The sequence below is a fragment of the Theropithecus gelada genome, chromosome 2 (genome assembly GCF_003255815.1).
Source record: "Theropithecus gelada isolate Dixy chromosome 2, Tgel_1.0, whole genome shotgun sequence".
Lineage (NCBI taxonomy): Eukaryota > Metazoa > Chordata > Mammalia > Primates > Cercopithecidae > Theropithecus > Theropithecus gelada.
In genome coordinates this window covers 52304186-52316463 of record NC_037669.1, presented here as the reverse complement: position 1 = coordinate 52316463, position 12278 = coordinate 52304186, and the positions used below count along the sequence as shown (strand labels likewise).

The window sequence follows — 12278 nt, the reverse complement described above, 5'->3', positions numbered from 1 at the left end:
CATGTAGACTTAGCATGAGGTTTATGAAGTCATATTAAGAGCATAGGAGCCAGGCACAGTGGCTCACACCACTTTGGGAGGACGAGGCAGGAGGATCACTTGAGGCCAGGAGTTCAAGACCAGCCAGGGCAATATAGCAAGACCTCATTTCTACTAAAAATGAAAAAAAAAAATTGCTGGGTGTGGTGGTACATGCCAGTCCCAGCTACTCAAGAGGCTAAGGTGGGAGGATTGCTTGATCCTGGGAGATCAAGGCTGGGCAACAGAGTGAGACCCTGTCTCAAAAAAACAAAAACATAGGCAAATGCTTATTAGGTACAATTGGGTGAAAAAAGCAACACGTAAAATAAAATTCACCAACAGAATGATTACAACTGCAGGAAAAATTCACAGGGAAAAAAGGAAATAAGCCAGAATCTTCATAGTGAAAAAATTAAAACTTCCTTTTCCACACAAGTAATAAAAAAGCGTTTCTTGGCCAAGCGTGGTGCCTCACACCTATAATAAACACTTTGGGAGGCTGAAGCGGGAGGGTTGCTTGAGGCCAGGAGTTCAAGACCAGCCTGGACAACTCTGTCTCTACAAAAAATTAGCCAGGCATGGTGGCACACGCCTGCCTGTAGTCCCAGCTACTGGGAAGGCTGAGGTAGGAGAATTGCTTGAGTCTAGGAATTTGAGGCGGCAGTGAGCTGTGATCACACCACTGCACTCCAGCCCAGGCAATAGAGCAAGAGTCTGTCTCAAATTTTTGTTGTAATCATTTCTTTATAATATTAGCACAATACAATGTGAATCCTGGGAATTTATAAGAAAAATGTTCATTTTAAAATACGTTCTCTATGACATGTAGTGCTTCCATTTGTTCTGTATATATTGTGTTTCTTTCTCTTTAGTTGGTGCAAAGAAACAGATTAATATGCAGAAGAAATCCATATAGGATCTTTGAGTATTTGCAACTCAGCCTAGAAGAGGTATGTTTTCAACATGTTATCATTTCAGCTGTTGGTCTTTGGGCCTGAACTATGCTATATGTGAACCTACCTCACAGTGTAGTTCTGTACGTAATTCAGTTATTGAATATTGTGAGTCAGTATTGAAATCATTATGTGTACCTCCCAAGTAGGCCTGCCCAAATTTCACTCCTCAGCCTTTATTTCATCAGTTCTAAGATATATGTTTGCAATCATTCCACAGAAGATTCGAGGTGTTTTTCTGTGTACTACTTTTCTTGTTAAGATTTTAGATTGCTAGGCCGGGTGTGGTGGCTCACACCTGTAATCCCAGCACTTTGGGAGGCCAAGGCAGGCGGATCACCTGAGATCAGGAGCTCGAGACCAGCCTGGCCAGCATGGTAAAATCCTGTCTCTACCAAAAATATAAAAATTAGCCAGACGTGGTGGCTCATGCTTGTAATCCCAACTATTCAGGAGACTGAGGCAGGAGAATTGCTTGAACCCGGGAGGCGGAGGGTGCAGTGAGCCAAGATTGAGCCATTGCACTCCAGCCTGGGTGACAGGGTGAAACTCTGTCTCAAAAAAAAGAAAAAAAAAAGATTTTATATTGATGGCTAGGTGTGATGGCTGATGCCTGTAGTCCAGCCACTTGCGTGGCTCATGTGGGAGGATTGCTTGAGCCCAGGAGGTTGCGTCTGCAGTGAGCCATGATTGCACTACTGCGCTCCAGCTTGGATGACAGAGTGAGACTGTGTGTCAAACAAAAAGAATAAAAAGATTTCAGATTGTTAACAGATGCTGACTGGTGACGTGGTGGGTAAGGGGGTGGAAAGAAGAAAAACATGGATTTCGGATTGGCTGAATATTTTGTTACTAATTTTCACTAGCTTTTTAAAAAATACTATAATTCATATACCATATAATTTATCCACTTAAAGAGTACAAGTCACTATTGTTTGGTATGTTCATGGAGTCTCAACTTTTCATAGACTGTGCTACATGATTCAGATCATGTAGTGACTGCTAATTAAGTAAATGGATTTATTTCCTTCTGCAGGATCCCTCTACTTAATGCAGTAGCTACATTCTTGAAAGTTAGCTTGGGCCTGGTGCCATGAATCACACCTGTAATCCCAGCACTCTGGGAGGCCAAGGCAGGCAGATAGCTTGAAGCCAGGAGTTTGAGGCCAGCCTAAGCAACATGGCAAAACCCCATCTCTACAGAAAATGTAAAAATTAGCCAGGTGTGGCAGTACAGGCCTGTAGTCTCAACTACTTGGGTGGCTGAGGTGGGAGGGTTGCTTGAACCTGGGAGGTCGAGACTTTAATGAACCGAGATCATGCCACTGCACGAGTGAGACCCTGTTTCAAAAAAAAAAAAAGTGGCTAAAAGTGGCCTTCCATAAACTCTATCATATTGTCCTGGTGATCTGGAGTTCCTCTAACCTGTGGTCACTTTATGCTCAGTCCCTCTTTTCTTGCTTATGTTGATAGTGCACACAGAAATGTCCTTTCTGCCTTTGAAGATAGCACCCCCTGGGCTCCCCTCTCCTCCAGGAGCTCTGTGATGGCTTTCTTTGATAGTTCCTGCAGTGTCCAGTGTGGTTCTTGGCATACAGGTGGGTCCCAGGAAGTGCTATGGAACACATCCATGTTGGTAATTTTATAGCTGAGACCACAGGAAAGTAATGTGGGGGCCGGGTATGGTGGCTCACACCTGTAATCCCAGCACTTTGGGAGGCCAAGGAGGGCAGATCACGAGGTCGGGAGATCGAGACCATCCTGGCTTGCACGGTGAAACCCTGTCTCTACTAAAAATACAAAAATTAGCCGGGTGTGGTGGCACACGCCTATAATCCCAGCTACTCAGGAGACTGAGGCAGGAGAATCGCTTGAACCTGGGAGGCAGAGGTTGCAGTGAGCCGAGATTGCACCACTGCACTCCAGCCTAGGCGACAAAGTGAGACTCTGTCTCAAAAACTAAATTAGGCCGGGCGCGGTGGCTCAAGCCTGTAATCCCAGCACTTTGGGAGGCCGAGACGGGCGGATCACGAGGTCAGGAGTTCGAGACCATCCTGGCTAACACGGTGAAACCCCGTCTCTACTAAAAAATACGAAAAACTAGCCGGGCGAGGTGGCGGGCGCCTGTAGTCCCGGCTACTCGGGAGGCTGAGGCAGGAGAATGGCGTAAAAACCCGGGAAGTGGAGCTTGCAGTGAGCTGAGATCCGGCCACTGCACTCCAGCCTGGGCGACACAGGGAGACTCCGTCTCAAAAAAAAAAAAAAAAAAAAACTAAATTAAATTAAATTAAATTAAATTGAATTAAAATACAATTCAAAATTCCTTTTCTTGGTTGCACCAGCCACGTTTCAAACACTGAACGGCCACGTGTGGCCACTGGCTACTGTATTGAACAGCACATGCAAAGACATTCCCAGCTTTGTGGAGATCTTTACTAGACAGCCCATGTGTACCTGTTCTTTAGATGTTTGGCCTCTCAGAGCCTCAGATTTCTTCTCTGTAAAGTGGGAGCTGTGTAACATCTTGTTCATAGGATGTTCTGGAAATTAAATAATACATGTAATTGGGTCAGGACAGTACCTGATAATATAGTAGATGCTCAATAAATGTTAATGCCTGCTACTTTTGTCATTATTAAGTTACTTGTAAAAGCTGATTAGCAGCTAGTTGGAACCTTATTTTTTACAATCACGAAAATGGCCACTGGATACATACTAAGTGCCAGGCATTGGGCTAAGGGCTACCAATACTGAAATAAGTAGAACATGACTTCCGTCTTAAAGATAGCCCAGAAATCATTACAGTTCAGTGTGATAAGCATAGTGTGGCATATGGATCTTGTCAGTATCGCTCTTCCTGTTTCCTTGGGCCCAATGCCTGACATCTATCAGGTGCGTAATAATTATTTGTTAAATGATTTAACGTACAAGATAGGGAATTTGCACAGAAGCTGGTGGAGACCATCCAGCAGGGCTGAAGTGGAAAGCCTTTGTAATCATGATAGCTGAGGATAGTAAAGGATAGATGGGGCTTGCCGCATGGACACAGGGTAGCAAAGGCTCTTTCAGATAGCTCAGCCAAAAAGAACACCAGATGGGGGAGGGTGTGTCCGTGAGTCAGGGTCTGGCCTGGTCCTGGGGCAGCAGGGCACTGCAGGGGGTTCTGTAGGGGAGTGGAGTGCCTAGAGCTAGCATCAGTATGGAGGGTGGGCTAGAGGCCTGGCCTGGGAGGTGGCAGCTGGAGGCGAAGTGTATTTGGTGTCAAATACTGTGAGTTCAGCCGCACTGTTCCAGGTGACCAACTGCTGTCTTTTATTGACAAGTTTTTTTTCCCCCCCGAGACAGAGTCTCGCTCTGTCGCCCAGGCTGGAGTGCAGTGGCGCGATCTCGGCTCACTGCAAGCTCCGCCTCCCAGATTCACACCATTCTCCTGCCTCAGCCTCCCGAGTGGCTGGGACTACAGGCGCCCACCACCACACCCAGCTAAATTTTTTTTTTGTATTTGTAGTAGAGACAGGGTTTCATCGTGTTAGCCAGGATGGTCTCGATCTCCTGACCTCGTGATCCGCCCTCCTTGGCCTCCCAAAGTGCTGGGATTACAGGGTGTTGACAAATTTTTTAAAGGCTGCTGCTACCTGCTGCCTCCTCTTGAACACTCCCTGATGAAAGGCAAGGGTAATAGGAGACAGGAGATGAGGATACTCTGCCTTCTTAGAAGCTGACTGGCACCTGAGAACATACCAGAGATGTGTTCCAGAAGTTTTCAGGGAGCATACCATTAAACCTAGCTCTACTTGTCGTTCTGTTTTGGCAGATTTCTTTTGAATGAATCACCCATGTTTGGTGCACTGCATGTACCCGCTCAGTGTTTCTGTGAATGTCAGTCAGGAGCACAGGCAGAATGGCGTCTCACCCCTGCTGTGGTGATTCACAACAGCTCTCTTAAGGGACTCAGAGCGGTAATACACAGCTGACTTAGAAGTCCATTCGGCACTGACATGGGAAGCTTTTGGTCTGCAACCTACCACAGATGTGGACATGCAGCCCTGTAGGGGTGTTTTCATGCCTTTGCCTTGACTCATTCAGAACAGAGATTTGGAAATTTGCATAGAGTAATTGAAGAGCTATAAACTATATTTACCTTAGTTATTTCTGAGTAGCTATTTCTGAAGATTTCTGTTTCCATCTTCTGCATCCTTCAGTGGACACGCACACACACAAACGCTCAAATGCTTTGCTCTTTAAATTTTTTGTTTTTATGTTTTTTAGAGACACAGTTTCTCTCTGTTGCCCAGGCTGGAGTGCAGTGGCACCATCGTGGCTCACTGAAGCCTCATACTCCTGAGCTCAAGGTATCCTACCACCTCAGCCTCCTGAGTAGCTAGAACTATAGGTGCATGCCACCCCACATCTGGCTAATTTTTTAATCAAATGCTTTTTAATTAGCAAGATCCAGTGAAAAATAGATTGATTTGGGGGACCGAAATTTTTTTTTAATCAAACGAAAGTTGATTTCACTGTAAATTAAAAGCAGTTGCATAATGCTGTCATAAAGTTAGGGCCATCAACTTTTTTTTTTTTTTTTTGAGACACCGTCTCGCTCTGTCACCTAAGCTGCAGTGCAGTGGCGTGATCTCAGCACACTGCAGCCTCTGCCTCCCGGGTTCAGGTGATCCACCTCAGCCTCCTGGTAGCTGGAACTACAGGCACACACCATCACACCCAGCTAATTTTTGTATTTTTAGTAGAGATGGGGTTTCGCCATATTGGTCAGGCTGCTCTCAAACTCCTGGCCTCAAGTGATCTGCCCGTCTTGGCCTCCCAAAGTGCTGGGATTACAGGCATGAGCCACCACACCCTGCCAGGCAGTCAACTTTTGAAGGTTAAGGAGATTTAACATTTAAATTTCCCAAGATCCAAAGTAGTCGTGTTTAATTTTACTATCCCTGTGTGTGCTGTTGGGAAACTAATGGGAGGAGATTTAATAGGGGTGGTGCAGACCAGCTCACTCATTCCCAGCAAGATTCCTTCCATGGCAGCACCCCAGTAGGGCCCTGCATTCCAGGTCTAATCCTTTGCTTGAGGGACTAAGAAGTTCGGATTTGTTAGAGCACAGAAAATGACTTGAGCTCTAGGAGCAGCATTCAGGCTGACTGTGCTCACAAGAGCCTGGGGAATAAACTAGAGTGTGAGTTTATTAACATTAGCAAAGGCCCCACCACCTGCCTTTCCATGTTGGCATATTCTCTTCATGTAGAAAATTCAGGTGCCAAAGGGTAATATAATTGGAAGGCTGCTTGGTGAACACGGAGTCAGCCCGTGAGGAGTGAGCTGGATAATCCAAATGCTTAAGGATGTCAGGCCCACGTGTCCTTCTCCCCAAGGAGGGATAAACTGTTTTTAACTTGATACTGATGATTCTAAGATTGTTGTAAGTCTTTCATTTAATTATTTTACTTAATGTGGTAGCATTTATTCTTTTTCTTGAAAAGCCACCATTGAATTGAGGTATATCAAACAAAGAGCTGCTAACATCTAGACTGGAGGTAGTGTGGTGCATGCATTGGTCTGCCACCGAACCCTTGGGTCGGAGTCTCATCCTGTGTGCATTGCGAAGACCTTGCCACCGTCACCAGATTCCCCATTTGCTGACTTTCCTCACTCACTCTGTGTCACATTCTTTAACTGTGTTGATACCATTCAGTTGTGGCTCTGAGTTTGCCGATGCATGTCGATTTCTTAGTCTAACTCTGGTGTTGGAGGCTACCTTACTGGTACTTCTGTGTATTGTTTGTATATAGTTATAAAGCTTTTAAAGAAGAAAACAAAAGAAAGTGGTCCCCACACAGGAGGACTAGGTGGGAATGCTTGGAAACAAAGGGGCACACCAGCGTCGGGCGACAGCTCTCCGTGTGCCTGACAGCAGCAGTCTCAGTTGGGTCTCGTTTACGCATCTTCTTGTGCCTGGCTCTTCCATTTTGTACCTCACCTGTTTTTTCCACATTCCTTTTCCCCTTCTTAGTGTCCATAATGTGGATTCCAAGTATCAGAATCCAGTGATTAGAATGTCTAAGATTCTCCCCTAGAATTTTGCAGTTATTTTTTACTGCTATGTTGTTTGACTAGTCTCCCTCCCCTGCAATAGGTCAGTGACTTTCCTTCTATCTAAACTTCTGAAAATTTTCCAGAGACTTCAACTGTGAGACAGTTTGGGTCCTTTTAGCAAGAATATATACTTACAGCAGAGCCTTTTGATTAAGGTTTGAAAAACTATTCTAATTTTTTTCTGTAAATATATTTATATTCTCTTATATACCCAGACACACAGGAAACTTTGGGTGAACTGCTTTGAGGATCGGGTTTTGTTTTAAAAGCCTTTGTGTGCTGGCGGGCAGGACAGAGAAGAACTGCAGTTTTGCTCTTTGTTTCATTGATCCTTGTTTTAAGCCTACAGCACCCAGTATTCCCAGGCAGTCTCCCCTCCCAAGTACTAACCAGGCCCAACGCTGCTTAGCTTCTGAGATCAGACAAGATCAGGCACGTTCAGAGTAGCATGACTGTAGGCCTTATTAATTTTTAAAGTTCACTTGGAATCATTAGAGTAGCCAAGAAAAAGGAGATCTTACTGCAGCTGTTAATAAAACATAAAGTAGCAATATAGTCTTGGTATAGAAAAGGAAAGATTGGGCCACAATCTACAAACAGACCCATTTATAGATGGGATTTCAGGGTACAATAAAAATAACACTTCATATTAGTGAAGAAAAGATTCATGGTGTTGGGACAGCTGATTAGCCATTTGGAAAAGACAAAGCTAAAATCCCATCTCCTAACATACACAAAAATAAATTTCAGGTCAATTAAAGATATAAAGGGAAATTTAAAATAGAAAACAAGGATAATTATTTATGCTTTTTTTTTTTTTTTTTTTTTTTTTAAAGACAGGGACTCTCTCTGTCACCTAAGCTGCAGTGCAGTGGTACAATATCAGCTCACTGCAGCCTCAGTCTCCTGAGCCCAAGCAGTCCTGCCATCTCAGCCTCCCGAGTAGTTGGGACCACAGGCACACGCCACCACACCCAGCTAATTTTTGTATTTTTGGTAAAGATGGGGTTTCGCTGTGTTGCCCAGGCTGGTTTCAAACTGCTGGGCTCAAGTGATCCACCAGCCTCGGCCTCCCAAAGTGCTGGGATTACAGGTGTGAGCCACCCTGCCTGTGTTTTATATATTTTTGAGATATGGATAAGTTCTTCTAAGAGGCCATAATATATAGATTTCATTACCTAGAGATTTAAAACTATGTTAAAGACAAAGGCAAAATTACAGGCAAAAGATGAAATGGGAAAAAAATATTTGCCACATGCAGTATAACACACAATAGGCCGGGCGCGGTGGCTCAAGCCTGTAACCCCAGCACTTTGGGAGGCCGAGACGGGCGGATCACGAGGTCAGGAGATCGAGACCATCCTGGCTAACCCGGTGAAACCCCGTCTCTATTAAAAAATACAAAAAACTAGCCGGGCGTGGTGGCAGGCGCCTGTAGTCCCAGCTACTTGGGAGGCTGAGGCAGGAGAATGGCGTAAACCTGGGAGGCGGAGCTTGCAGTGAGCTGAGATCCGGCCACTGCACTCCAGCCTGGGCGACAGAGCGAGACTCCGTCTCAAAAAAAAAAAAAAAAAACACACAATAGACAGTGTTCTTGGCATTCCTCGTTTTCCTCAGCTGTAGTGTTCTCCTTCAGAGGAAGATAGTGAAGATTGAATGCAGCGTGATATGTGTGACGTCTCTCTGTCCTGGAAGACACTTAGCAATGTATATTCCTCATTGTGTCCCCATCCCTCTCCCAGCTAGCCAACTTCCCTGGGTGGAGTGAAGACATAGCTTTAGTTCACAAAATGGCAGATATTTTTAAATGAATATATTTTCTGTAAATTTAAAATGAACTTCAGTGCAATGTGTTTTATGGGCAGTTTGGAGAAAGACGTGTGTGTGCTGAGGGAGGGCTAGCTCTCACAAGAAAAAACGCTTCTTGGAAATTGTGCTTTATTTTTGCTTGAATTGATGTAGCAGCTAATGACGTTCAGTGATGTATAGACAATGACCAGCACAGTTCCTGGCACATGTAATAGGTGCTCATTTGGTTCCTGCCTTTATTCTCTGCCTGATAGGACATACATACTCTGTCTCTAAATTGTTGATGATGATCACAAAATAGATCTTTTACTTAAATGGTGGAAGTATTGCACAGTGACTAGGTCTTTCACACACACAGTGACTAGATCACATTAGTAGAATACACTTTTTTCCTGGTTAGGCACCTACAACTGTATTCACATATGCCAGATGGCATATTCCACATGCAACATCTTCCTTACCTCTGCTTTTAGCCAGTGACATTTTAAACCATACTTTTTGTGAACTGGACATGGGGATGATTCAGTATTCATTTCAGGGATAATTAGATTGCCATGCCAGTTAGCTAATGTATTCCATTGTTTTATAGGGATCTGTTATTGAGATCTATTTTTCCATTACAACACTTGAGGGCCCTGACTACATTTAGCAGTATGATGTTAAAAACTATCATTTAACTTATCCTTCCATCTTATTAGTACTGTGAAAGTAAAACTTAATAATGCGATTGCAGGGGATATGATTGTCAACCTCTACAGACCTCTCTAGTCTACTGATTAGTTTTAAATAAAACCAACTCAATTGAATTAAGATCCCCTCCATTGGTAATAAGTGCCTAGTCACATTTTGCATAGATTGGTAAAAGCCAATCACCATTTTAAGCAAATAAAAATGAGATAATGGTTTCATTCACTCTTGGGGAAATGTATGCTTGCTGATAATGAAAACACATCAGTTTTTGAGGAACTTACATTTTAGCAGATATCAGGAAAGAATCTCTTATTAGGCAAGGATGGGATTGAACTTTTTTTTCCAGGCTATGCTATCCAGTTATTAGAAAGGGAAGAAAACTAAGGCCAGCCACGGTGGCTCATGCCTGTAATCTCAGTGCTTGGGGAGGCCGAGGCAGGCAGATCACCTGAGGTCAGGAGTTCCAGAAAGGAGGAAAACTAAAATTAATTGAGCTTTTAGGTGCTTTTCATAACTTATTAAATCTTTGTGTGATTTCTGGGACCTGTTGTGGGGTGGGAGGAAGCGGGAGGGATAGCATTAGGAGATACACCTAATGTAAATGACGAGTTAATGGGTGTAGCACACCAACATGGCACATGTATACATACGTAACAAACGTACACGTTGTGCGCATGTACCCTAGAACATAAAGTATAATTTAAAAAATAAAAATCTTTGTGTGATTTAATCTTATTAAATATTTAGCTAAAAAAAAAATATTTAGCTAGGAAAGCATTATGATCCCCATTGTATAGATGAGGCATGGAGAATTTAAGTGATACTTCCAAGGCCCTAGCTAACAGTGACGATTTGAGCTCAGGTCTGTCAGATCTCAAACTTCATTCTTTGTGTTACACTATTCTGAACCAAGAAGTGCAAATTGTGTTGAGGAAACAACTTTATCTTTTCCATTGCACCTTTTGGCCTGTAGTCCATCTGAAAAACAGCAGTATTCTGTATTAATAAGTAGTGAGTGATGGAAAGAGAAAAGGTCAAAATAAAATTGTGGGCCACTTGGCAGGGCTGTCAACAGCAGTGAAAGAAGTGGAACACAATGTTCACACTGAGAAGAGATGAGCTGAGTGAGGTGCAGAGACCTGCTGTAGGGTGGCTCTGGCTGTTGGGGCCTAAGCCAAGGGCAGGATTGGGGACCTGTCTTTTTTGTCTTTCAGCACAAGCATTGAACACCTAACATGTACTAGACCCCTTTCTAGGCCAAGGGAACAGCAGGCAGTTTCTGTTCTGCCAGAGTTTACATTCTAATCGGAGGAACACATGTAAGAGAAAGATTTTCAGACAAAAGTAAGTGCTCTGGAGGTGATCAGGATGTGGGTTACTTAGACTCGGTGGCCAAGGAAGACCTCTCCGAGAGGTGACCTTTGAGTCTGGAGCAGAACATGCCAGATAGCAGGAGTAGCGATTACAGAGGCAAAGGCCTGAATGAGCTTAGTGTCTTCAGGAGACAGAAGTGCAGACAGGACGTCTGGAAAGAGCAGTGGTAAGATCGTGCAGGGACCTGGAGCTGGTGGCAAGCAGTTTGGACTTTATTCTAAGGGCAGTGAAATCTCTTTGGAGGGTTTTAATTAGGGGAACGACATGATCTTCATGTGCCAAGAAGATGAATCTGGATGCTGTGGAGAGTGGACTGTAGAGGGCTCAGAACAGGGAGGGTGTCACAGGAGGCAGGAAGGAGCCACCCACAGGCTGGGACCAGGAAGGCGATAGGAAAAAGTGGAATAGAAGGTGACTACCTTCATCTCCAGAAATGCTCTAGATTTGGATTTGGGTAAAACTAAAGTAGTGGTTCCTCATATTTGTCAGTGTTTATCAAATTATGAATTAAAACAAAAATGATGAGTATCTGTTTAACACATTTAAAAATAATAATAGTGATGTCTTCAACAGCACATATACTAAAATTGGAACAATGCAGAGATTAGTATGACCCCTGCCCATGGATGACACAAGTTTGTGAAGCCTTCCATATTAAAAACAACAACAACCCATACCTTGACATAAATAATGTAAGTTTTTAATGAAAAATAACTATATTTTCCAAAACAAAAAATTTAGTGAGAAGAGGCTTCGTTTTTCATTTTTGCAAGTCGATTTAAGGTCTGATTTCCTGAAAGTCATCTAGATTCTTACATCTGCTTCTGGCTCCAGTCTTGGACCATCACACATCTTATAGTCACTGGAGAGAGCACAAATGAGGCAGATAACACCACATTATTATGAAGTGGTTTTGACCTTGAGACCTCCTGCAAGGGTCTTGGGGATCCCAGGATCCCCAGACCACCCTTTGCGAACTGCCCCTGTGAAGAGAGATGTCATCAGATAGCCAGGCAGAGAATGACAAGGTATTCACTGCTTGGAAGTCCTTCCACCCATATTACTTGTACTGTCTTTTGTTCTGTGTGTGCTGGATTAGGGGTGGGATGGAAGGACAGTGAGGAAACACGCTGAATGAGCAGTTTGTCAGTGCCTTGTTGCTGCACAGTAGCCTCAAGGCTCATGACAGGGAGGGGATTATGTTTCTGCTCCCACACTGCACAAGAGGACCCCTCCTTGTCTGTGTCTGCTGGAAGCAGCAGTGAGAGCTGAAGCAGAATATTTGATGTTTGGTTATAAATCTCATTTTTCACCTTCATATTTAAA

The 12278-nt window shown here is 43.8% G+C and overlaps 1 protein-coding gene, 1 non-coding gene and 1 pseudogene across 9 annotated transcripts in view; 2 read left to right on the top strand and 1 right to left on the bottom strand.

Moving 5' to 3' along the window:
• Nucleotides 1-12278, top strand: part of TSEN2 (tRNA splicing endonuclease subunit 2) — a 55114-nt gene that overhangs the window by 18644 nt on the left and 24192 nt on the right. For 6 of the 8 annotated variants that reach the window (XR_003118206.1, XM_025377329.1, XM_025377324.1 and 3 more), the window contains one exon: nucleotides 894-971. The exons of the other annotated variants lie outside the window; for them this stretch is intronic. Coding sequence is in view for 5 of the 6 variants with exons in the window: in XM_025377329.1 (XP_025233114.1) it covers nucleotides 894-971 (78 nt within the window). In the remaining variant the exon portion in view is untranslated. The remainder of the gene's footprint in view (nucleotides 1-893; nucleotides 972-12278) is intronic. 8 annotated transcript variants of the gene reach the window in all.
• LOC112619980 lies at nucleotides 7420-7539 on the bottom strand (annotated as a pseudogene).
• LOC112619866 lies at nucleotides 11510-11611 on the top strand. Its single transcript, XR_003118361.1, has one exon. It is a non-coding gene; the product is annotated as a U6 spliceosomal RNA (small nuclear RNA).